This window comes from Hippopotamus amphibius, chromosome 10 (assembly GCF_030028045.1).
Source record: "Hippopotamus amphibius kiboko isolate mHipAmp2 chromosome 10, mHipAmp2.hap2, whole genome shotgun sequence".
Taxonomy (NCBI): Eukaryota; Metazoa; Chordata; class Mammalia; order Artiodactyla; family Hippopotamidae; genus Hippopotamus; species Hippopotamus amphibius.
Genome location: NC_080195.1, coordinates 109,784,533 through 109,811,458, shown reverse-complemented (window position 1 = coordinate 109,811,458; position 26,926 = coordinate 109,784,533). Strand labels below are relative to the sequence as shown.

Here is a 26,926-nt window from a genome sequence, read left to right as displayed (position 1 = left end):
GAACCTGGCAACGAAAGGATGAAAACCCTCTTGCCAGGACCCCAATTCACACCCACTAACTGAAGCCATCCGTCCAGCATCTCATCAAATACCAAATCTGCACTTGTCCTGCCACTTGGGAGAGAAGCTGATAATGGCACAGAAGGTTCAGGTTCTTGAGCTGGGCAACAGGGGTTACAAGTATTTTTTATTAAACTATTATAAAAGAGGGCCTCTCATAGATCAAAGGTGACACGTATCATAAACAATTACTCTGCATCTGAGATTTTTAACTATTTTTTTCCTACTGAAAACTGAATGCACTGCATACAATTAAATCATTTTTTAAAAATCATCATGTAGTGTGAAGCAATTATATTTCAATAAAGAGTTAAAAAAAATTTGCCATTAAAAAAAAAATCATCATGACATTGCACTACACCTCCAATCCTTGAACATTTCTCCTATGAGTGGAAGGAGCTTAGTGACATAGTAATACATCCTCCTCTCTATAGGTCCTAACACACTATGTAGTTTCCCAGTACAGCTTTTTCTGTTTTTAATTCTCAACAGAACCTCAAGACAAAATTGTGGAACTCAATTACAGTCAAAGAAAGGTATGTGAGTCTATATTCTTACATACAATATAAAAGTCATTATCTGGTGGACAAAGGCTGTGAGGTACTAAAAGGGTACTAAAGCCGTCATTCTTGGGAAAACAAGAGAGACTGTCTAAAACTGACAGGTCAAGAAAGAGAGGTTATCGATTTTAGAAAATTTTAATAATAACAGAAACTTTAAAAGAGGAATAGAAATTGGCAGAAAGAAAGGGAGCACAGAGAGCTATTTGATTTCCTCTGTCTGGGAGAACAGTCATTAGTTTCTTAAATAATAAAAGAAACCTATAAACATATTATTTACAAGTAACCAAAGGAAGAACTTAAAAATTGAAAATTAAAAGGTGTTTTACCACTAAGGAGTGAGAACGAGGGAAAGGAAAACTGATACTTCATTTTTTACTTCTAGAATCGATTAAGTTTTATTAACATATGCCTATAAATTAAATAATTAGTGCTTAATATAACAGAAAAATGCAAATATGATTTTAACATGTCCATTAAGCATCATGGCCTAAAAAATACTACTACTAGTTGGGGGAAAAAAGGTTGGCTGTAACCAGGAGGTTATAGAAAAGGCAAGCACTTGACAAATTTTTTTTAGCTTTTATAACTTCTTACAAAGCAGACCTAGGTTTCTATTAACAAGATAAATATTTACATTTAAGTGTCTGCTTTCTGAGTACTTGATACCACGTATATCTTGTGGAGGATGGTGGTAAAAATGGAAGTAAACTTATTTGTGCATCTCTCCAATCTCTAACTTAGATCCATTATTTAAAATAAGACTAGCGCTTAAAGGACACACAACACAGGCCTCAATCAAAGAAAAGTGGGGCCCGTAAATATTAGTAGCCTGATGTCAAAGGAAAATGGAGAAAAAGTACATAGAGAGGAAGTGCAATCTTAAGTTTGCACCTTTGGAGTAGTTAATCTACACTGTCAAAACCTTAAGCAATAACGTTTTACATCAGCTTTTTTAGTCTGGGCTTTCATTTTAAAGGATCTTACTGCTTAAAATAAACCAAAATTTATTCAAAGAACTTTTTAAATAATGGCCAAGTCTATCCAAACTCCAAGTTATTCCTACACTCAAAACAAATATTTTATTTCACTTGAATCTACAATTCAAATCGCTGTCGATAATACACATTCTTCACTACTCATATTTGCTTGTTTAAGAACACATGTTCCTTTTTAAAGCAGTAATTACTGCCACAGACTTTCCAGAAAAGCTAATACAGATAAGCTTATTGTATCTTATCAAAACAAAGAGTAAATTATTTATGTAGCCCTTGGGAATCCCTGTAAAAGAGGATATACAAGACACAAAATAAAAGCTCACCACTAACAGATTGTTAATGGGTTTATTCTCATTTGTTCAACAAATATTTGAGAATCGATTATGTTCCAGGCATTACGCTAATAAATAAAACCTAGTCCCTCCACACAAAAACTTAAAGCTCCTGTATAAAATGATACTAGGAACAAAATTAAAACACAAATGTAAACTGGAAAATTTATGAGAAGTAAGTAACAAGGCAGGGGGTTTCCCTGGTGGCGTAGTGGTTAAGAATCTGCCTGCCAATGCAGGGGACATGGGTTCTAATCCCTGGTCCAGGAAGATTCCACATGCTGCAGAGCAACTAAGCCCGTGCGCCACAAATACTGAGCCTGTGCTCTAGAGCCTGCAAGCCACAACTACTGAGCCCATGCACCGCAACTACTGAAGCCCATGCACCTAGAGCCTGTGCTGTACAACAAGCCACCGCAATAAGAAGCTTGCTCACTGCAATGAAGAGTAGCCCCCACTTCCCACAACTACAGAAAGCCCGTGCACAGCAATGAAGATCCAAAGCAGCCAGTAAATAAATATACATACATAAATAAATAAAGTTGTCTATCAACTTGGCAAATATTTTTAAATACTCAGGATTCTAGAGTGTGGTAAAAGTCTGCTTGTAGCCGATAAAAGCATAAACTATTCTTTTAAAAGACGCCTGAAAAACTGTATCAAAAGTCTTAAAAATGTACATATCCTTTAACTCAATAAATGCAACTTCTAGGGACTGGACCTAAGGCAATAAATCAAGCCTGAACACGAGGACGACCACAGTAGCGTTCACTTAAACATCATTATGAACTAGTTAGCAACAATGGGGAACAGTAACTGATTTGTAGAATACTAATTACTCATTAAAAATGATGCTATACAAGAATACTGATGGAGAAATGTTTAAATTTCAAAAGAAGACTAAAAAAAGTAAGTAAAATGTGACCCCACTTTGCTTCTTCAATACTGTCTGAAGGAGCCATATGCACATAAGGTGTAACAGGCAAAAATATATAAACTAAAAAAATACAGTGATATTCTGATTATTTGGATTACTGCTGATTTTTATTTTCTTCTTTACGGAAGTTCTTTCCGAACTTGAATTACCTTTAATTAAAAACACATAAACTGGACTGTGGTGGTGACAGCTGCACAGCTGTATAAATTCACTAAAAACTCAAACTCACTCATAAGATGCATGAATTCTGTGATATTTGTGTCAAACAATATTTACACACACATACTTTACTTCTATAAAAGGTGAGGGACAGAAAAATGCCCTTGCCCTCAAAGGAGAAAAAAATTACATTTTGTGTTTTATTGAATGGGGAAGAGAGAGAACTAAAGTATTTCAGATCTTTTCCAAAAATAAGTTTGCATAACTGCAACAAAATCTTTTCCTCCTAGATTCATGTAAAAATGGATGTTAGAAAGGGAGATCAACTCGATGATGGGTGGTGCCTTAGAGGGCCAGGGCAGGGAGAGTAGGAGGGAGTCGTGGGAGGGAGGGCATATGGGGATATATGTATAAATACAGCTGATTCACTTGGTGTACCTCAAAAGCTGGTACAAGAGGGTAAAGCAATTATATTCCAATAAAGAGCTTAAAAAAAATGGATGTTAGATAATCATGTCAAGTATATCAGTATGAAAAAAAATGTTATTAGCTTTTCAGGTAACTTGGTTGCCAGAAAAAACCCTTTACCCTGTCACATTTTTTCCCTATCTACCCTACTCCTGAAAATAAATCCTTCCTGAATAATTCCAATAAGTAGGAAAAAAAAATCAGCATAATTCCAATGCCTAATAAATAAAACAGTCCTTCAACACAAATTTTAAATTATGTAAATGAGACGAATTTGAATTAACTAAGTCTGATACAATTTGAGACGTTAAACATGATTTGAGAAGACAGACCAAATTCTCAAATAAAGGGGAAATTTAAGAAAACGCAAGCCCCAAATATGCATAAATAGTATGGTAATAACAACTAAGAGGGGAGAGAATAATAATAATAATAATAGAGCACATCTATCAGGCATGTGCTATGTATGCACTTGGCACAACATTTTGAGATTTTATTACTATTGGTATGCTTCCTACTCCCCACATGAAGTGAGATTTGGAGCTTTGTATTCTGTTCTCATGGTTACCCAAATCCCATCTATTTTCCTTTCTTTCCATTATGTGTCCAGGGGTGAAGGAGTATGACCTACTGTTTCCCCTACTTAGAACACCACTGAAATTTAATTAGTACCTCCCCGCTCCCGCCCTGCCCCCCTCCCTCTTCTCGAAGCATCCAATTTGAATTAATATTCTTTTATTTCCCACTAGTAACAATGAAGCAACCAGAAACTTTATTCTACTTTGTGGTTGTTTGTACTGTATCCTCTTTGCAGAGAATCTAGCCATTACATATTATACTCACTCATAAGCATCATTTAAGTTCCACAAGTATCTATATAAAGCTCCCTTATAGCAGTGTCCCTGCAGACTCTTTGGGTGCCAAACTTCATTCTCTGGTAGATTCCTTTAGAAGTGCTCAAAGAAAGAACAGCCTCTACACATGCTCACCTTCGTAACATTTTGCCTGCTATCTTTATACTTCAGTCAGCTTAGCTGGATAGAAAACTCCTGGCTCTTATTTGTTTTCCTTGTGTATAGTAGATGTTATTCCACTGCTTCCAGAATAAAGCATTGTTATCAAAATCAGATAATCTGATATTATTCCCTTAAAGATGTGTGTCTCTGCCTAGATAACCCAAGAATTTTCTTTAAAGTCCAATAACGTTTAAAGAATATGTCTACACGTTGGCTGCTTCTGGATCAATTTATCCCAGTATACAACATACCCTTTTCATAGTGACAACCCTTCTTTTTTTTTAATTCCAGGAAATTTACTTGAGTTATAATTATTAGAGTTTATTGTTTCACTGCTTTGGTTTCTCTTCAGAGACTATTATTTGTATGTTGAAATTTCTTTGCCTCTCTTTAGTAAATGTCACTTTCTCTAGAACATTATTTTTGTTCAATTCTTTTCCGTTAAAAATTTTTTCAGCTATTTATCTTCTGTTTCTCCAAAGAAATTTTCTTTTGTTTTTTCACTCTTGTGTACCTTCTAGTTTAGATTGCATTTTTTAAATGATTTTTATCTTTTATTTCTCTTTCCTGAGTTATCACATTTCTAAGATTTCCTTATTCAGAGTTATGTTGCTCTTCCATATTTGTATAATTTTCTAACTTTGAGTTCATTCCGAAACATTAGGTTATAGTTTTCATTTCTTTTATAAACATTTCTTTCTAGCATGCTTTCACTGTCTGCAGAATATTCTTCTCTCCTTATTCCTTTTTTCTTATGCAAGCTCTGTGGGGAATTTGACTGTGACCCTAGTCAGTTGCTCTATTACATGTAAAATAAAAAACTTTTAGAAACTGGAGTAACTTTTCCAGTTTCAACAGGAGTCCTCTTCTGTTTTCATGAAGAGGAAATGAAGGATACTGCAATACAGTCTCATGGATGAGGTCTTCTGTACTTTCACCTTCCCCCTACTTCATTTGCCCTTTTCCCCCACTGTCTTCATCTTGCTTGATGTGGATTCTATTACCAGGAGCATCTCCTTACTCTGGGACTTTAACCAGGAAGGGAACTTCAACTGGTAAATTTTGAAAATCCATAGGGACCAGATGGCTCTAACCCCAAAGAATTCACTGTGGGGGCCCTCTGGTATCCTGAAAACTCAAAAACATCTCTTAATTTTAGCTGCTCTTCTCAAATCTGCTTACCTCACTTTCCAGGGACTTTTTGTTAGGTAGCTTGGGGTTCTCCTGCTCTCAGGTCCATCAGATTCCTGCTGCTTTCTTCTGCATCTTTCTGTACAAATGTTGACACCATGCATGTCTTGTAGTTATCGGAGATTTGTCCCCACCTACTTCTATTAGGGTTTATGGTGATACTGTTCACCTAGTCTTATAGAAAGTGTCTGTGATTTTCAGTTTTGCTGTGCTGGTTACTGTTTTTAGGGAAAACTGTGAAGATTCAAAGAACTATGCCCTGCTGTCATTTTCCCAGAACTAAAACATTCTTCTAGAGTACATTTAGTAGTACCCCTAAAATTTAAAATAATGAATTTGAATCTATTTGCTTTCACCTTAGTCTTGAATAAAGGCACTGAGGTCTAGAAATTCAACTTTACAACATGGCTAACCTCAGATTTCCCATCATCTTCTCTATAAATATTATATGCTCTCCTATGAGATACATACATGATGTAACATTGCTTTCACTTAGAAATCAGAAACTTAATAAAAATATGAAACACAAAAGGAAATGGAAAATAATGTGGAATTCTTTAAAACCATTTGAAGAAATTTATTAAAGCATTCAGAGTAAGATATTTTTAGGGATTTAGTAGAATGACAAAAATTGTTCTTTTCATAAATATTGGTTGAGCACTTTTTATGTCACAGGAACTCTGCTAGACACGGACACACAGAGGATAAGCCATGGTCCTTTGACTTTGATAATCAGACTAGCTGGGACCAAAAAATGATAAACAAACGTGCAAATGCCATAAAAGCATTAAATACAACCATGTGCTGGAAAGAACCCTGGGAAGAGAATATTTACTGAACTGTATTAGTTTTGTCACTTATGCATTTCTGAAGCAACTAAACTCTTTCCTCCACTGAGTACATACTATCACTTTCATAATTTTTAAAACAGAAGATTCTTTTTGCCAGCTGAATTCAAAACTTATTTTTAACTATAATACTCAATGCTCACAAAGATATACTTAAAAAAACAAACATTCACCTAATGTTAGTGAGTATAAACTGGTACATATTACCAAACACCTTTCTAAAAAGTTGTACGCAGGGCCATAACATTTTTCAAGCCCTATGACCTAATACTTACACTCCTAGGAATAAATTACAAGGAAATAACTTAACCAAACATACAACCAAACACTCATGCAGAGATGTCACTACTTTAAACAAAGAGAAAAGGAAAAGTAAAAAAAAAAATAAAAACACAATGTCTAACAAGAGACATCTAACTTAACTAGGAAATGAGCATACAAAGAAATACAAGGCTGAGCCAAAAATTATCCGCACTCTGGCTATAGAATTTATAGAGGCTTTAATATAACCAGAGTGCAGATAATTTTTAACTCACTCTCATAGTTTCAAATCAGCATACCTTAAAGTAAATTTCCAACATAATTCACCCTCAAAAAGTTACAGTTCTGAATGCTCTGAATTTGCTCCAAGTTCAAAGAAACAGCAGATCACTAGTTAGTAAAGTTTTTATGATGTAGGGAAATGTTCACAACATAATGCTAAGCAATAAAAGAGAAAATATAAACAATATAAAAACAGATTCTACTCAAGCACACCAACCTGAACAGATATTCAGATGATCTTAATTAATCAAAAATGGCATCAAAAACAAAATACTGCAAGGGAAAGTGCCATAGTGCAAGGGGCAGTAGAACTTTGGGTATGTTTCCTTCCACTTATCTCTATTCTCATAAATTTCCAATTGTTTTCACTGATACTGTTTTAGTTAGTAAACAGGGAGAAAAACTTAAAACCTCCACTAGATTTACCATTCACCAAAATGCATGAATTCACTGAATTATGAAGCACACAATCAGAACCCTTGGGGTTAAGAAATGAATGAGAGCTAAAGAAGGGAAAACATACAGAAAAAGACCAGATACTCAGGACCACATGAAGAACAAGTCCAAAAGAAGACAAATGGGCAACACGCTCCCAAATATCAAAATGTACAAACCCTTTTATTTCCCCCAGCGCACCCTGTATATGAATGGGATTATAGAAGTTGGTTTCTTTTAAACTTCCAGATCTGATTTCTAATTGTTGTGAAACAATATGTCACACTCCTGTGATCACTGAAGTATACAAACTCTGCCCTACAAAACTCACACTTTAATCTAAAATTAAAACTCTGTGGCACCAAATGGTTTTAAGCACTTAAACTCATAAAAATATGGCAGACAGTATGAAAAAATCAGCAGAATTTGAAATAAATTCCCAATGTTATTCATCCTCAAAGAGTTAGTACTATATGTTCTAGAACTATTTCAAGTTTTTAAATGACTAGCCTATCACTATTGTTAAAAAACAATTTCAGTTGTTAAAGAAGCCCAACAAAGTAAAGAATGGTATCAACTGCTGTATCCAACAGCTCTTCCAATTAATGTTCCATTGGATGTTAATAGGTATAAATGAGAAATAAAAGGGGAGGTCCTTTTCATCAAATAAATTGGAAAAATGCAAAAGCCTTTACGTTAATATGCACACTGATCTCTGAGGCAGTGTATTTTCCAAATTTAATCTCCTAAGTGATTTCTACATTCTAAATAAAGTGAATTTGGTTACCGCTTAGTTCAAAAGGGTAAAGAGTAGCTCCTAGGTTGCCAAGACGACAGTGTGCTTGGGTAGAATGATGTCACTCATCACTAACAGGGATAAATAGGAGAGGAGGGAGTGTGCGCAGCAGAGACATCTAGGAGGCAGTTACGTGAGTCTGGAGCTCAGAAGAGAAGAGTGGGACACAAAGGTAGATTTTGACAACATCGGCATGTAAATATCAGGTGAAGCCATTGCTGCAAATGCTATGAACCAGAGAGTGCTTTCTGTTTTTACTCTAGATGCCTTGAATTTAACAAAGTGTTTAAAGTGTATCATAAACATGCACTGCATAATCTGTTTCTATATCTGCCCCCCTTCCGATGTGTTCCTTGATTCCTAAGGACAGGGATCCTTACCAGCAAAGCACTATCACAGTACCTGGTACAAAGCAAATGTTAGCCAAATAAACTGTTTGGTCATAAATAATTTTTCTTCCAAAAAAAAAAAATTCCGATTTTACCTCATCTACATTCTAACCATATTTTAAAATATGCAAAAATACCCTCAAATTAGACAAGTACAGGAACACCTACACGCACACACACACACACACACACACACACACACACACACACACACACACACGAGATTAGTTTAACTTTGGCTTGCTGTTCAGTAAAAATCTACTAATTGGCTTTGGCTTTTGAAAGATCAGTCAGTCAAAGCATTACTTCAATGTCCTTTCTAGCATCCCTGAACCTGCACCTAAAATGAAATGGTATGACAGAGTACGGTATCATCACATCTAACCAGCATAAAGTCAAGACCATGAATGCCTGGGGAAACAATACTCACTTTCATGTACGCAAAAGCATTCTAGAAATAACTTCCAATGAAAAAACTCCTTAGGAGTTTTCATGTTGTTAAAATTCTATCCACTGGAGAATAAATGTGTGAATAGTAAAACCAGAGCAAACTGCATTAATTAATGATGATTATGAAAGCTGTTAATTTCACATTCAAAAACAATTATTAACTTTCAAACTGTTGAAAGGGAAATACACCAACAGCTAATACATATATTAGAGTCTGATCTTTTGTTTTTTTTTCCTTTATAAGCCAGTAAATGTTGGTAATTTTTAAAGACTACAAGGCTGAGTAAGAGACTAGATTATATCATAAATCTAGTATTTGTAAATTTTTTTGTTCTTGCATTCATAAAATTTACTAGATAACCTTTATAAACTGGATTTACTCTAGATATTTCATTTCATCCATAAGCCTTTTAAGAAAAGAGCTATTTGGAAACTTCATGTCTTGTGAAGATAAACTAGAAATAAAATAGCAACACTGCCACCTCAAAAATCCTTACGGGAAAATCTCCAAAATCATTAATATTCATGGATAAATCTATGAGATACCCCCAAAATACTTTGTTCCTCTACTGACCTCAGTTGAAAGTGAGCATCTACTTGATATAGCCAATGTGCAGTATAGTGCCCAAGGAGCAATCCGGGAGCTGACAGTGCTGAGAAACTGTTCCTGCACCAAAAGGTCACACTTATAAAATCTGATAACAAAATTTTCATAAAATTCCAAAATTTTTTCTGTAAATATTCCTATTTCTTTCTCTATGACACTGACATTCAACATCATGTTGATTTTATCAGCCACTCAGCCAGAATGTGTACGTGGTGTACCTCTAATATGTACAGGCAAATATATATGTGCACCCCTGAGAGACAGAGTACAGAGATAACTGATCACCTTTTACTGAAAAAAGAATTACCATCAGATTCTTTGAGTCCCACATGAATGTAAAATATGATTTGATCTATAATTAAATTTAATATATATTCAAGCACAATTTTTCATACAAAATGGTACACCTGAGACATTATTTTTTTTAAATCCCACTCTGAAGTTAAAAAATGGTAATTTTTTTCCTTTTAGAAAACAAAGATCACCAAAATCAAAAACCAATCACAAAAACTTTAGCACCATCACCAATAATGTAATTAATTATCTATCCAAGATTTATGTAGTTACTTCTTTTCCAGTTAAAGATCACATTTTCAAACAGTTTATAAATCAAATAAGACTATCTCTGACCAGGTCTACAAATATAAGGCCACTTGGTTCAACAAAATGCTTTCTAATCGGCCTCAATCAAAAGAACATTCAAGTTTAGAAGTTAGTAACACTTCATCCATTAGCTACACTACATTTTCAAGAGTTTGAACACAGCCACAGATGGAACAGCCTCCCATTTTTCCATGTACAAGCAAGATCACCTCAATTAATTATAAAGCAATCAAAAATATTCTTTCAAAAACGCCTTCTATACTGCTTCTCCTGTTTACATACAAATGACAAAAGGATAAAAGGGAAGGAGAGAAGGAAGGAAGAAAGAAAGAAGAAAGAGAGGAATGGAGGAAAGGATGGAGAGAGGCAGAGAAGAAAAAACAAAATCCCAGACCATATTTTAAGGAATCATACATATGGGTAATATCCTTCATTGAATTGTCAGAGTCTTTTTAAGACATACTAGTAACATCTACTCCCTATGCCTTTAAAAAATTTGCTCTGTTCTAACAGGGACCTGGGGAACACGCATTCAACCATAAAGGTGAATATTTTGTTTTATTTTAGAAATACTTTAACTCTCACCAAAGTATTAGCCAACCATCCCCTGTTGAAAAGGTCAAATAGTAGCAATTACTGTGCTGTATTTGTATTAATACCACTATCAGTCACTAATTATCAAACTGATTCCCAAAGTCAAGTTTAATAAATATCCCAACTATTTTTGCATTTATTGATCTAAATTATTCTCCCCACTAATGCTATTTATCAGAAAACTCCCCCATTCAAAATACACCACCAGTTCCCACATTCTCTCAGACAGCCATAGTTTTACTGTATTTCAAAACTTGAGTCACCTGTATGCATCGTCTTCTTTCAAGTCTCATATCATCCTGATGGGGTGGGGGGAGGGAGGGAAGAGTCCAGCAGCAAAACTATAACACTGTGTGAAGAAAAACAGATTATGATAAGAGATAAGGATGCAAGACAATTACCCCTAATTGAGGAACATCTTATGTAAATACAATCCCCAAAACATAGAGATTAAATTATTGCAAATTCATTTACCAACATTTTTTAAGCTTACTTGAAAATAATTTCCATTAATAAAAATCAATTATATATAAAACATAAAGTACTTAATTGTCAGGAAGAAAAACAGTTTTAAAATCCAACTACTACCAACAAAAATTTCACACATTTCTAGGTATGAAATAAACTGTCAATATTCCACTATTCCATGTAATTTATCAGAAGAAAAAAAAAATCTACATTTTGTAATCTACATCAATTCACAAATCAGTATCAATGTGAATTCACTTTTCACCGTGGCTTACTATCAGAGGTAATGAAAGTTACTTTATAGGAACGATCCATCACATTACCAATGTTACTGGTGAATAAGTTGGGATAATACTCACATCGGCTCCCTCAAGCCCAGAAGCCCTCTTTTGCTCTCCAAGTGGCTTCTCTTACTTACTGTAATTCTTTCACTTTACTTCCCACTTATCACTTCCACTGCCTTTTCATGATTAGCCAGCAAATTCCATGACTGACGGACATGGACAACTTCGTCCATGTTGTCAACTGAGAGCACATGATGGCGCACAAGACAAATCAAGCACAGGCTGAAAGCTAACTTTATAAATGGGTTTGGTCTAAAAATGTATTTTTCAAATTGATATTGTGGAATTCAGTATTATTCTTAATGAAACAATGTTGCTTATGCTGGCCAAGTTTACAGGCTAGCCAAAAGATATTTATTGAGCCCAAGATATTACACCAGCCATGGGCACTGGAGACGCTGCAGAAGAAACACAGAAACTTAAACAATTCTAGATCCTCTCTTTATCCAGACAAATTCTAAAGTAGGTTGTTTTCCTTTGTATGCACTCTCTCAACTCCTGATACGTGTAATTTCCTAAATTTTACATTATGACATTCCAATCATCCTGCTAATAATAACCCTTTCCCCTAAGTATGTTCCTAAATTACCACCCAAAGCTCCTATTGCCTCAATGTAGTTCATTTCAGGTAGGTGACAGGAAGAAATCAACCTGGGCTAAAATAATTCACTTTTGTATTTGCAGTTTTCAACAAGGATGCTAGTTAGCCCAAATAAATCCCTAATTGGTAAAATTCTAGTAGTATTGCAAAATAATGTTAAAAACTACTGGGTAGTTTGAGGAAAAACATTTTTATGCGAGTCATAAAAATTTGTCTGTATTTATTGCCCCCAAATACTTCTGCTTTTCACATTTCTCCTTCTACTTTCGAACACCCTGGGCGTCTCTAAAAGCCCAAAACAGTACTCCAAATAGCAGCAACTGGAAGAGCAGCTCAAAGACACGGGTTTACATGTATGAATTACGTGTCAATTAGGAACTACTTATGTCTCAAATATTCCCCAGATTCCAGATTCCATTCCTGAAGAACCGCTTTTCCAGTTTAGACGCTACTGTGATATCACGTAAAACCCTAGGCATGAGATCAACTGGTACTCAACTTGGGAAGAAGAGAAGTATGTATAGATGAATGGATGAACATTAAAGTAGTGCATCAAAATGGTTTTACTTGCAAAAATAATATTTGAATCAGCAAGATTAAAGATTTTTACTGTGAAAACAGTTTAATAATTTTTCCCTCATACATGGTCAATCTTTACAATTCTAGCATGAACTACAGTAAAGGAACACGTGAATTTTTAGATCTCTAGCTGTGAACTGCACATTTTCAAATCCTTCAGGCTCTCGACATCATATTCTTCACCTGTAAAATGTCACAATGCTACCTACACCCTGCCAGCTTCAGTGGTTCCAGCAGAAAAAGATGAGTGGGCCAGTGGCACAGTGGGTAATGCACCTGATGCTGGGTTATCAAAGTTGCCTCATCCTAAAATGACATCTTTTAGAAAAAAATCAACCATTTAATCACTACTCATTTGAAAAGCAGCCTTTAGCAAAGAGTAAAGAATCTCTACAAGTTACAAAATTTGCTGCTAACATATGCAACAACTAAACCATCATATATGGGAGAAATGATCAACTCCTCAAGTCCAGACCTTGGATTGCTTTAAATAAAGATTCTAGTGATTATTCCAATATATCCTTCAGACTGGTCACTTCTCAAAAAACAATTTCTTATATTAGATGTGAGTTTTGATGACAATAAGTAGGTAACAGCGAACATCAAGTGTACTTGGCAAACTACAGATACAATTTTCTTTCTAAAGAAGCTTACAAATCCAGACAGTCAGTTGTTGTATAACAAAGGGAGTCCAACTCGAGGATGGAAGATGCCTTAGAGGACTGGGGCAGGGAGGGTGGGGGGGAATCGAGGGGGGGGCGTCAAGGAAGGGAGGGAATATGGGGATATGTGTAAAAAAAAAACAATTTATTGAACCTGGTGTACCCCCAAAAAAAAATAAAATAAAAAAAAAAAAAAAAAAAAAAAAAAAAAAAAAAAAAAAAAAAAAAAAAAAAAAAAAAAAAACAAATCCAGACAGTCACATTTTAATTTTTTTCTGAGAAACACCTACAGTGAATTTTTTATCTTTTCCCCCACAAATGGAGTCATTCACAAAATATGGAGCAAAATTAGATGCTAATGAAAAGCATCTACTATCCTTACCACAGGAACCTCCCATAAACCTCAAAATCTTTTACAGTATGTTTTAGCTCACATTTTCCCAAAGGCAATGTAATGGTCTATGAACAATCTAGGAACTGAGTTTAAGTGGTTTTTGAAGCTGAACTTACCAACCATTTTTTTAACTGTCTGAAAATCACTGCATAAAATTAACCTACAGCACATCTGCAGGGATAACAGAATTTCAACAAGCTGAGTTTAAGTGCATGGTATGCTCAGAAAGGTATCAGACTTGGTCTCTTGGTGTCTGTCTCTCGCTCTCTCTCAAGAGAGGTGGAGCAGACAAGGAGAAGGGAGAAAGGGTAGGAGGATATCAGGATACCTAATTAAAAGCACTGTCCTGCTGGGATTTATAAAATTACTACAAATCTGAAAAAAACTAAAGTAGCAAAACTGTGACTGAAATGCATGCATCAGCATGACATGGCAAATCCAGACTAACTCAAGAGCTAAGGAACTAAGTGGCAGGTCTTAATGTATTCTCTAATGACACAATGTTTTGTACTGACACAAAATTAAAACTTTTATCTAGTTTCAAAATAACTAAAGTAGGAGGGAAGTATTACAAGCAGCAGGTGAAAAAAAATCAGTAAAATACAAGCTTCAGAAGTACTGGTAGGTACTATTTTATTTCTTAAGCTGGCTGGAAGTACAGTTTTTTATTATCTGTTAAATTTACATGTTATATCAGTATATATTTTCATATATTCACATATTCACAATTTTAAAAATTTAACCCACATGAAAAAATAAAATATAACGCACAATGGGATTTAAAAGGACAATTCTGATAGTTCAGAAGATGCTAATTAAGAATAAGTTACAGGGCTTCCTAGGTGGCTCAGTGGTTAAAAATCCGCCTGCCAATGCAGGGGACACGGGTTCAATCCCTGCTCCAGGAAGATCCCACATGCCGCGGAGTAACTACGCCCATGCGCCACAACTATTGAGCCCATGTGCTGCAACCACTGAAGCCCACGCGCCTAGAGCCCCTGCTCCACAAGAGAAGCCACGGCAATGCGGAGCCCACGCACCACAATGAAGAGTAGCCCCCACTCACCGCAACTAAAGAAAGCCCGTGCACAGCAAAAAAAGACCCAACACAGCCAATAAAATAAATAAATAAATAAAATTAAAAATTAAAGTTACCAAAAAAAAAGCTACAAAAATGAAAACAAGTTGAAAGGCCTAAAATTTGATGGATCAAATTACAATGTGATTATCTTAAAATTATACACTGTGACTAGCGACTAGCTTTCCTTATAAACTTCTGCTCATTTACACTAACAGAGTAAGGAAATGACAGAAGAAAATGTCTTTTTTCCAGACAAAAATTTCTGAAATAGATTTTTAAGAATTATAATAGCCAAAGGAATCACAGGGGGAAATGTTTTGATACCTAACCCACAAGAAAAAAATCTATAACTCTAATTTCCAATAAGATGATCAAATGGCATACAGAGAAAAAAGCCTTTTCACTAACTGGGGATTTTCAAGAGAAATACTAAAAACCAAGAACATTTATGACTTTCCCAAAATCCCTAGGAAATAGTCACAGTCTCAAAAAAAAAAAAATTAAAAAGGCAAAAAGCATAAGATATCAAATGAAAATTACGAGTAAAACTGCAGGGAAAAGGACATCGCTATATACCAACCACTCAGCTGAGACATTTCCTAGACGTTCACACACACCCTACAGGCAGGCAGTGTTACTTCATCAGTGGGGAAACCAGGGTTCAGACAGATTAACCATCCTGGCCTAAGGTCACAGCTTGAGAACTCTAGTTCCACTACTTTCCATCACTCCAAGATGCCTCTCATTAGGGATCACTGAAATGCTTATGAGAAAATTACAAACCTGCAAAAATCTATGTGACTAAGTCTGATTTTAAACTCACCACTCTTCTGCCTCAACCATACCAAACATGAAATAAAGCTCATAAGCAGTAAATTAATTTGTAAAAAGTATTTCACTAAGGGGAGTGGAAAAGAAAGTCTCCTGAGAAGTCAGCCTAGCAGAGAAATTCTCATTATAGCATGTTACAGTTTGTTCTATGTTCCCTTTACCAAAAAAGTTTTAAAAAATTAAGAAGACAAGCTGAAAAGAGTGTAAAAACTAATAGATAAGTCATTTTTGCACTAAAGCCTCAGGCAAGATAAAAGCATACAAAGGACTATAAACCTGGGTCTTGGATTATATGATTCCAATGGCATGTTGGAAGTGGGAGTCGCTGATACATGTGTTTAAAGAAGGATGTGATTTCTCATGAAACTGTATATAAAGAACTAACACAACCCTGGGCAAGCACTGGAGAAAAGGTTCAAGAAGAAAGAGCTGAGTGGATTAAATAAATATTGCCCCAATTTGTGCTATCTCAAGCATCAAGCTACCCAGCCTCTCCAGGACTATACCTAGGCTAAACTGAGACAAAATTAGGCACCAAGTATTTGGATATGGCAATAAAGGAAAACAGGAGGGAAATAACTCACAGACATACTATCTCTTACAAAGCATAACGTATTGACAAATCTTTTTTAAGACTGGCAGGCAGAGACTGAAAAGCTTCTAGGAGTAAGCTATGACCAAAAAAAAAAAAAGTACAGGTACCCTGCCACTAATCAAAACATATAAACCACCACTGATAATTTATTTTGTCTCCTTTAGTGAGTGTGAAATCAATGATTTTCACAGGTTTACATCAACCTTCAAGTCTATCAACATATCTACATGTATTCTCTTATACTCCGAGTTCCTCAAACATGAATATTCAGACCACAGAACTTTTCAAGAACCTAACTTCCACTACTAGAGAATGACTATTACTATATGAAGTAGATAACAGGGAATATCTCAATCATAAGCAGACCTAAGTTCCACAAGGCTCATTTCTAAGGTAGTTGGTCGGAAGTCAACATTAAGTACTATTTTAGTTATATGCAGAATTAAGCAAAGTTTTAAAATGCCAACTTGCCTCTAGCCCACCTCTCTCTCTCCTTTAGAGGTTCAGGCAAACATTTCTGAAAGTCCCGTGAACTGAGCTTGACGTCCCAGTCATTTTTGTTTCCCAGTTATCACCGCATATGAGCTATCTTATATTTAATGGACACATAAACATTTTCCTTTAATCTACACAAATAAGTACATAGGTTAAGTAGCACTATTACCTGTTTTACTAAGGTGAGGAAACTAAGGCCCAAAGAAGGCCCTAAGTCACACAGGATGAACTGTAGAGATAAGATTCAAATCCAACCAAACCAACTCCAAAGCCACTCATCTCAGGCCCCACATGAAACTGAATTTATCATTTTCCCACTCTTCTCTCCTGATCAAAAAAGAAGAGGAAATACGAGGCAAGACAGGAAAAAAATCCACTTCTCCTTCCTTGTATTCTCAGTTCATCTAGGACCTCTTTCCTATTGCTTACCCACATCCAATCCACACAAATTCTTGTGTTGGGAAACTCCCTGGCAGTCCAGTGGTTAGGACGCGGCGCTTTCACTGCCAGGGCCCAGGTTCAATCCCTGGTTGGGGAACTAAGATCTCACAAGCTGTGCGGCACGGCCAAAAACAAAAACAAAAAAAGTGAGTTCTGTGAGCCATTCTAGGAAATGAATCAAACCTAAGGAGGAGGTCACAGGAACCTCCAGTTTGCAGCCAGTCAGAAGCCCAGGTAATAACCAGGGCTTGTGCTTGGTGTCATAAGTGGAGGGTCTTACAGGACTGAACCCTTTACCTGTGAGTGGTGATTCCACCTCCAGGTATACAGTATGAGAACTGGGCTGAATTCCCAGATACCCTGCTGGCATCTGAGAATTGCCTGGTGTGAAAAAGCCCCACCTCTGTGAAACACATACACATACACGTTGGAATCGGGTACAGGAACCCTTTGTAAATAGGAATTAAAAGCAAAGTGGTATGAACAAAACAAATTTTTTCAATCTCTTCTGTTGATGCGCTCACTTCCTATCACCTACACATAATGTACTCAAGTTTTCTATTACTCCAATCACTCCTGCTCATAAAAGGAATTAAAAGGGGGTGGTCCGATGACCTCTAGGTGCTGTGAGAATCAAACAAGGTTGAGATCCAGTGCTTAATGTCACAGCTCTGTCACATTTCCCTCCCTAATCTGAACATCAGGGGTGATCTCATGCATGTGTGTATTTTAGAAATAAAGTATATCTATCAGACAGAAGACACTTAGGAAGAATACGTTCAATCAATAATAGCCTGCAATCCTTTCTCATAACTAATTTCTAAGAAACGTAATAAAAAACCACTCTGCTCTCTCTTTCCTTTCTGATAGCACTGACTTTTCTAAATAGGATGGTCTAAAGTATTTATATATATGTGTGTTTCTAAAGTATTTCATATATACACACAATTTTATTATAAAATATACATTATATATAATTAATTTCCATAAGTACATGCACACATATACTCAGTTGGTTATGTGTACTTTTATACATATAACTATATATAATTTTATAAACCACTACTTTTAATTATCCTTGAATTTCAAAAATACAGAAAAATAACAAGGTCCAGAAATAATCAAAAACATACACTATTATTAACTGCTCACGTTTTCTTCCAATAAGCCTATTACTAAGAGTAGTAAAATGAGTTTAGTTTTACTTATTTTCCCTGAGAGACTTCTGTGGAACCTAAAGAGAAATGCTACCTCCTGAAAATTCTTAAAACATGTGGTCTAATTATCCTCCATGTCTCTTTGACCTGTGGCCCCAAACTCAGGCCCCAAACTCCAGTTCCATCGTCTGGCCCCTCCACTCATTTTTCTATACATCTTTCCCTCTAAAAGAAGTACTTCAAAGGTTTCCTATGAACTAGTAATTTCAAACTCTTTTCTCTACCCTGACCACTCACTCAGTAACTAGTCCAACAGCTGCTGGTGTGCCTACAGTACCACATTACCACTACCTCAACTCACTATGCCTAAAAGGCATCTTCATCCCTTCCTTACACAACTCACATTCCCATCTCTACACTCCCCCCCACCACAACCATTCTAGAAAGTGCTAACTCCTTTAGCTACTACTCTACATGGTCTCACTAAATCCTATCGATTTTCCATTCTTCTCCATGCCTACCGTAATCACCCTGGTCCAGGTCCTTATTTCACACATACTACAGATGCCTCCTAAACTAAACATCTCCTAGGCCAGATAGTATATCAGAAACAATATGGGAGGTTGCCAAAGCTAAACTGCAGACTCCACTCCCAAAAGATCCTGATTCAGAAAGCATGGAGAAGGACTGCTTGGTTTTTTTTTTAAAACAAGAACTTTCAGGTTATTCTTGAGCACAGCCGGATTTTGGAACTATTTTACTTAAAGACAGCTTATGCCTTGTCCCATTTCATCACACACTTAGCTGCCACACATATATCCCTGAAGCACAGACTTTCAACCTGGATTAAGCCCTCTGTAACTTAGGAACATTAGATCAAATCTTATCGCCCTGAACTCAGAGCTCAGCATGGCATTCTGTAAAATGCCACTTAACCTCCTTATGCATCAATGCTCAAATCATTTTCCCTGCCTAAAAGTTGCCCTTTCTTTACCTAAATCCTATCCACTCTTTAAGACGACCTCAATTCTCCCTCATCCAGCTTAAAGCCATTCCAGTCTCTCCTCTGAACTTGTGTTTACTTATCGACCACTATATTTTATTAACTATTTATGTTACATTTTTACTCGAGATATTATCTACTGCTTCGTGAATCTCAATCTCATATTTCTATCATATTCTAACAGATGTTTAATGAGCACATTGGAATAATAGAATAACAATATGGAAAATACTGTCTTACAGAGAAAAAGTGGGTTATAAAGCAGTATGCAAATATATTTATTTTTAAAAAGGAGAGAAGAATAGTGTGCAGAAAAAAAAAAAACTTGACAGGTTATACACAAAATGCAAATAGTAGCTATCTCCAGAGAGAGAAACTGCAGGAAACTGTTATTCTTATCTTCTGTATTTTCTAAACTTTCTAAAATGAATGTGGATTTTTGTAATGAAACAAAATTTTAAACCTAAAATCTTAAACCTTAAAATCTTAACCTAGAATTTTCTTGATCAATGGAAATTCTGTATAAATGACTGTCATGGGGTATCAGCAGCCACACTGTCACAATCCTAATATGTATGACTTATTTGTTAATGTCAACATTTCCCAACCTATACTTCAAATTCCACTGGCCTCACTGGACTGGAGGTTCAACTCTGAGGACCTCAGTCACAGCCACGCAAATCAATCATATACATGGGCATGCTATTCCGCTAGCTGCCTGGGTGGGGTTTTGTTTGTTTCTTGTTTTGGTTTGTCCTTTCAATCAAGCCTACAAACTTTAACATAGTAGTACTATTCCCATTTTGGAATATCAAAAAGAAAACATACAACAGGTAAGAAAACTAGAATTAATATCAAAATAAGTATTAGAAATGAAGGTCTAGTAATACCTTTAAAGCTTCATCTTAAGCACCCCTTCCTCCTTACGCAGAATAAAATCCTAAATATAGTGAAAATCTATCCATCTCAAAGAATAACTCTATGATAAACTATACAGAGAATTTTCAATTCTTAGTCACAAATTGTATGCTAAATTCTCCTATACTAACTTAGGTTCATGTCTTTTTATGCACTCTGAACAAACAGAAAATAGCTATCTATACACAGCCTACAAAACACTCTTCATATGCAGAGACCTTATTCCTCAGCTTCTTCTCCAGCTGAACACACTCAATCTCTCTTCTCAAATCTAATTAGCCAGTCTCAGTCCACTTTTCTTGCTCAAATCTTATGCTTTATTTCTCAACTTATGATCTTCAAATCTATACACAGTATACTTGAACATGAGCTTTGGCAAGAGTAAGTACTGTTTCCATACAGTCTGCTTCAGGTAGCACCGATTCACATGCTGCTCATAGTCTATTTTGCTTCATGTTCAATCTCTACTTCTAGAAATACATTTCAAGATGGATAATACAAAATTTATATATGAAAGTGCATCATCAAAAATAAAAAATTAGAAACAATAAAAATGTTCAACACTAAAAAGATGACAAAGATTATGGTACATTCACATGATAAAATATTATGTAACCATTTAAGTTCTTATCATAATTATATAACATGAGGAAAAAAGTCATGCATTATATTTATCAGAAAGAACTCAAAATCTTCATCAAAGCACAGTCTCAGGAAAGTAAAAAAAAAAAGAAGTACAGGAAACACTATGGAAGAAAATACATAAAATTATTAATAATGAATGTCTTTGGCTAATAAAAGACTAAGCAATTTTTATTTTCTTCTTTACACTTTTCAGTGCATCACAACTTTTCTAATATGCATGTCTTTTACAATCAGGGGGAAATAGTCCAAGAAATTCAACCTCCATCTTAACACAAAAGTCATCATAAAATCTAGCTAGTAAGGGCCACAACTATGAAACAACCTTTCAGTACCTCCAAATTTTTAAAACTCCAATAAAGGTGAAAAGCTCATGAAAATAAACTATTAACGATCTTTGTTTTTAAAACTCAGTTAATATACTGCTAGGTCACTGTCCATGATAGGTAGGACCCCCAAAAAGAGCTTTGTTGCTTAACCTGGTGTCCAGGGCCCAAAGCTGTTAGGCTCTGGAGTCAGCCTGCTCTAGTTTAACTTTTGGCTCCACAACTTACTAGGTGGCACTAACGGTAAGTGCTCATTACACGTTCACCTCTGTATACTGTCATATTTTATTACTGTCATTATCACCTCCACCTTTCCAGGCTTATCTCCTACTATAAAGCTTCCCCCAAATCTACACTCTAGCCGTGATGGACAAAGCTCATTCCTCCAACATCACTTTTTTGCTCAGACTACTCAATGAGCCTTCCCTCCTTTTCTGCCTATCAGCACCAGGCTCCAAGTCCAACAACACCAATGCTTTCTCCTCCAGAAAGTCTCCCACCAGTACCCTCTACACATACCACTTCCCCCTCAGCCCTGCCACAGCAGTATCTATACCATGAATGAGGCCCTAACCCCACTCTGCCTTCAACTGTAGCTAACAAACCATATGCTTGACAGCAACTAGCCCCTGAAAGCGAGAAAAGCCTTGTTCACCTCACCCTCCAGGAGGCCAGCTTCCTCAACTATAGCTGACTCTCAATACAGGAGGGAGAGAAAACCATAATCATCAAACCACATCTCCAAAAAATATCTGCTTTTGGTTGCTTTGTTGAAACAAATGAACTAAACTTTTTAAATATTTAAGATTATAAGCACAGTTAAGTCATACCCGCAATCTAGTGATGGAACAAATGACTGTGCTAACTCATTTCAATGGGAAAGGCACAAAATTGAGTATTTCTGATACAGAGAATAGTGTATGAGCTAAAAAAGATATTTTATATAATTATCAATTCTCTATAAATAGCAACAATCAGATAAAGCTTAGGCATATTTTTTGTTTCTTATTTTGGGTTTCTTTCTTCCCTGTTAAATACCAAGCCCCTTTTCTAAAGATAATATTTTTAAATGTGGTATTATTTATATTGAAAATGTTAGTAAACCAGGTGGGCAAAATAGTGATGACTATGGAAGCAGGAGGACAGGGACATAAGGGTTCATTATATTCTCTACTTTTATGTATGTCTGAAGTTTTCCATAACTAAAAAAAATTTAATAAAAGCAGTGATATATAAAATAAGTATTAGAAATACAATTCTTTAAACTCTAAAGTGAGATACTTGACAAAAGATGCTAAAAGAAATTTAAAGGTTTGATATTTTATGACGAGAATTTACAAACATACCATGACTAAGCAAAATCTGCTTTTTTTAATTCTTTTGTTTGTTTCTCTTTTGGAGAGGAGATGGGGTTAAACTTGCTTGGGAAACTTTTACGTAAAACGTTTTATATAAGTCACTAACAAAGGTTTACCTATGTAAACTTTGATTCCTATAAAATTTTTGCAAGGACATTTATTGTGTTAATAAAAGTACAGCTGTGATGTGAAAATTCAGGGAGTTGGAGTAAAATTCCCTTTAGGGTGTCATCAGCTAGCTCTGAGAGATCAATAAAGCACAAACTTCTAGTGCGAAAGTCCACAAGACAGATTCCACTACTAGTTTTAGCAGCTAACATTCTCTAGCTACTCTTGGAGGAAAAAAAACTGAACACTTTAACAACTTGCCCCAAAATTTCCTCTTGCTACCCAAAGTCAATATTGATGTTTGATCTTCGTACTTTTTCACATTACAAAGAATAACACGTTTTTTGTGGTAGCTAATACAGATGAATGATACGGTAACACTGAATTCAGTATCAGACTGAGAGCAAGAGGTCTTCAACTTCATTTAATTCAAATCAATCCTTTAGTAGATGAGGAAATTCAGGTCTAGAGATTATGTGCCTTACTGAAGAGTATCTGAAAGTAAAATAAACACTGAAAAGATGTGATTATCAAACCAGTGATAATAGCAAAACTATTTAACTGCCATTTTAATTGAGCATTCAAACTCCACTGCTACACAGAAATATGGGTAAATATATATCTGTACAACAACATAAGCATACTTATGTTTACTTTCATATAAATGAAAATACATGGGGAAATGTCCAGAAAGATAACTGCAAACCTTTCACAGCAGTATCTGTCATTTAACACAATGGGACTGAGAAGGTGGTTGGGGAGGAGTGGACGGGAGTGGGCAGAAAGTTGAAAGAGGGACAATCATACACACTTCTGTATACAATTCAGAAGTGCCATCATTTACGCCTATTGAAACAACCTAAAAATAATTTTAAATAACTGCACACACACAATAGCCTAAAAATCAGATGATGTCATGATGTGATTAGAGTTTCAAATTTATCCTTCATTTCCTCAACAAACATATGCTGAGAACTGAGGACATAGTGTGAGATTTACTGTCACTGTGTCTGCCCTCAGGGAACTCACAGTCCAATGTGGGAAAGAGGCAAAATCACACTAATATATAACTACAAACCGTGCTCACGATTAGGTGGGAAAGTATGGATTGCTAAAAGAGAAGATTAACGAGAGGAACCAACTTAGATTTGAGGAAGGGGGAGTATCAGAAACAACCTTTCCAAGCATTTGACAAGTGAGACCTGGATTTGTAGTCTTTCTATGTATAAGGCTTCTGAAGCTCACAATTCTTTCAATTTCTATATTCACGTAAGAGAGGGGGTGAGAAAATTCAGAACTTCTGAGAAAGTAAGCAGGGATCTGCAAGTACCAAGGCCGTTCAGCCAAGACTATGAAAGACTAAAGGACCAGTGATTAGACATCTCCAAATAATTTAGCAAGTCTCAAGGATGTAATGAACAGACTTTCACTTGCTTCTTGTAGTTAAAGAAGACAGAACTAAAACCAAGAATAAGAAGAATGTTACAAGGACTTCCTTGATGGTCCAGTGTTTAAGACTCCACTCTTACACGGCAGGGGACACAGGTTCAATCCCTGGTCAAGGAACTAAGATTCCACACACGGCCAAAAAATAAAAAAAGAAGAAGAGAAAGAATGTTACAGAAGAACAAGTAGCAAATGGAGGAAAGAATGAAGGCATCCAGTAATGGGAGAGTTGCTTCATGAGTGACAGCCCCCAGTCATTCCATCTGCAGAACTTGTGACCCATGGCATCTGCCTTGGCTATGGTTCCAACACTAAGTGGGAAGTGGGGTACAATTTACTCTAGAGATCATCCCTCTGGCCTGACCTTCACCCAAAGGTTCATGTCACTATAACATTATTTAAAAACCTGCCTGCCCCATGAAAGATAATCAGATAAATAGAATTTTAAAAGAAAACTGTCTCCTCCACTGACGCTATTTTTTTTGCCCTGGTTCTCTGGGGACAACTTCCCAACATGGTGGAGAGAGCTAGAATCCAAGCAAAGCATGGGGGTCCTACTGAGATGTGAAGGTAAAGGTCAGAGTTCCAAGCAGCTGAAGCACCTGGAATGTTTGGGGGAAAGGGCAACAGAGAGAGGAGAAAGGGGTACCCAAAAGTCTGTACAGGGGACCCAAGAAGACCAGAATGTACATGGGCAAGGTGAGACTACCCAAAGTCAGCACAGAGTGACTGCTAGGAGGCTGAGAGCAGAACAGAACAACCGAGAATGAGGCCTGGGAGATTTTGGAGTCTTTGCCGAGCCACAGTGGAAAGATCTCCTTAACAGAGTTTTACTGTGTCAACTTGACTGAGCCATGGGGTGCCCAGACAATTGGTCAAATGTTACTCCAGGTGTGTCTGTGAGGATGCTTCTGGATGAGATTAACATCTGAATCCGCGGACGGACTGCTCTCCCTAATATGGGTGGGTCCTCATCCAGTTGGTTGAGGGCCTGAATAGAATAAAAAGGCTGACCCTTCCACAGGTAAGACAGAACTCCTTTCTCACTGCATTGAGCTGAGACTTCAACTTTTTTCCTGCCTTTGGACTCAAACTGAAACATCAGCTCTTGAATCTTGAGCCTGCTGGTTTTCAGACCAGAACTTAAACCATCAGCTCTTACGGTTCTCATGCCTTCAGACTCTGACTAGAATCAGCTCTCTGGGTCTCCAACTTGCCAACTGCAGATGTGGGGACTTCTTAGCCTCCACAATCTCATGAGCCAATTTCTTATAATAAATCACGCATCTTCTATTGGGTCTGTTTCTCTGGAGAACTGTTACAATATACACCTTAACATTCCTTTCCCCCCTTCAAGACTAAGGACCACACTTTAGAGTACAGCCTACTCTAGACCAAAACTAGTGATGTCCAAAACCAAACGCAGACAAGATCCACAAGACCCAGTGTGGAAGTCATGTCTCACTATATTAAAGGGGCCAGGAGTCACATTGAGCTTTCTACAGATCCTGAGTAACCAAATATAAAACCAAACATAAATAAATTCAAGGTGACCAATCAGCCTTGTAGAACAAACATTAACAATCTTAAGAGGAAAAAAACAGTATTCGATCAAAAATTAGTAAACAAGAAACAGAAAAATGTGATCCACAGACAAGGGGAAAAAAGAGTCAATAGAAAACCAACCCCAAGTGGGATGAGATGTTAGATTTAGCAGACAACAACTTTAAGGCAGATGTTTTACTCAAAGAATTGTAAGAAAATGTGTTCAAAAACTTTAAGGAACATCTGTTCTTCAATGTGTGAATAGAATAACTCAGCAGAAAAACTGAAACTACAAAAAAAAAGAAAAAGAAATTATAAAATCACAGAAGACAGTGAGAAAATAGTAGAAAAATATCTGAAGAAATCATGGCTAAAAACCTCTCAAATTATAACCACACCCAGGCACATCATAGGCCAACAGCTTAAAACCAAAGATAAAGAGAAAAATCTTGAAAGCAGCCAGAGAGAAAGAAGACAGTATATACAGAGAGAACAACAAAACAGTAATTTATCACTAACATCTCATCAGAAACAATGGAAGCCAGGAGACAATGGAACACCGCCGTTAATATACTCAATGACAACAGCTATCAATCTGGAATTCTATATCCAGTTAAAATAACCTTCAAGCACAAAGGTGAAATAAAGAGAGAATTCTTTACCAGCATACCTGCACTACAAAAACCACTAAAGAATGTTCTTCAGACTGAGGGGAAATTAGACTGGATGGAAACACAAATCTATAGGAGGAATGAAGAATGCCAGAAATGGTAAATAAGTAGATAAATTTTCATAAAAGAGTACTTTTTTCTTCTTTTAATTAAAAGATTCATTGTTTAAAACAAAAATTAATTATAAATTGGAGCTTAAAACGTACTTAAAGCTAACTAAGATCATAAAATTATAACACATGTAGGACTAACAAATGTAGGAATAAAAAATATGG

The 26,926-nt window shown here is 36.1% G+C and overlaps 1 protein-coding gene across 8 annotated transcripts in view; it reads right to left on the bottom strand.

Moving 5' to 3' along the window:
* Nucleotides 1-26,926, bottom strand: part of DYRK1A (dual specificity tyrosine phosphorylation regulated kinase 1A) — a 138,261-nt gene that overhangs the window by 74,388 nt on the left and 36,947 nt on the right. For 6 of the 8 annotated variants that reach the window (XM_057696803.1, XM_057696804.1, XM_057696800.1 and 3 more), the window contains exon 2: nucleotides 11,250-11,335. The exons of 1 other annotated variant lie outside the window; for it this stretch is intronic. In XM_057696803.1, coding sequence (XP_057552786.1) covers nucleotides 11,250-11,259 — 10 coding nt within the window. In that variant the 5' untranslated portion in view covers nucleotides 11,260-11,335. Of the gene's footprint in view, nucleotides 1-9,756; nucleotides 9,850-11,249; nucleotides 11,336-26,926 lie in introns of those variants that run through there. One more of the 8 variants, XM_057696806.1, reaches the window with a different exon arrangement.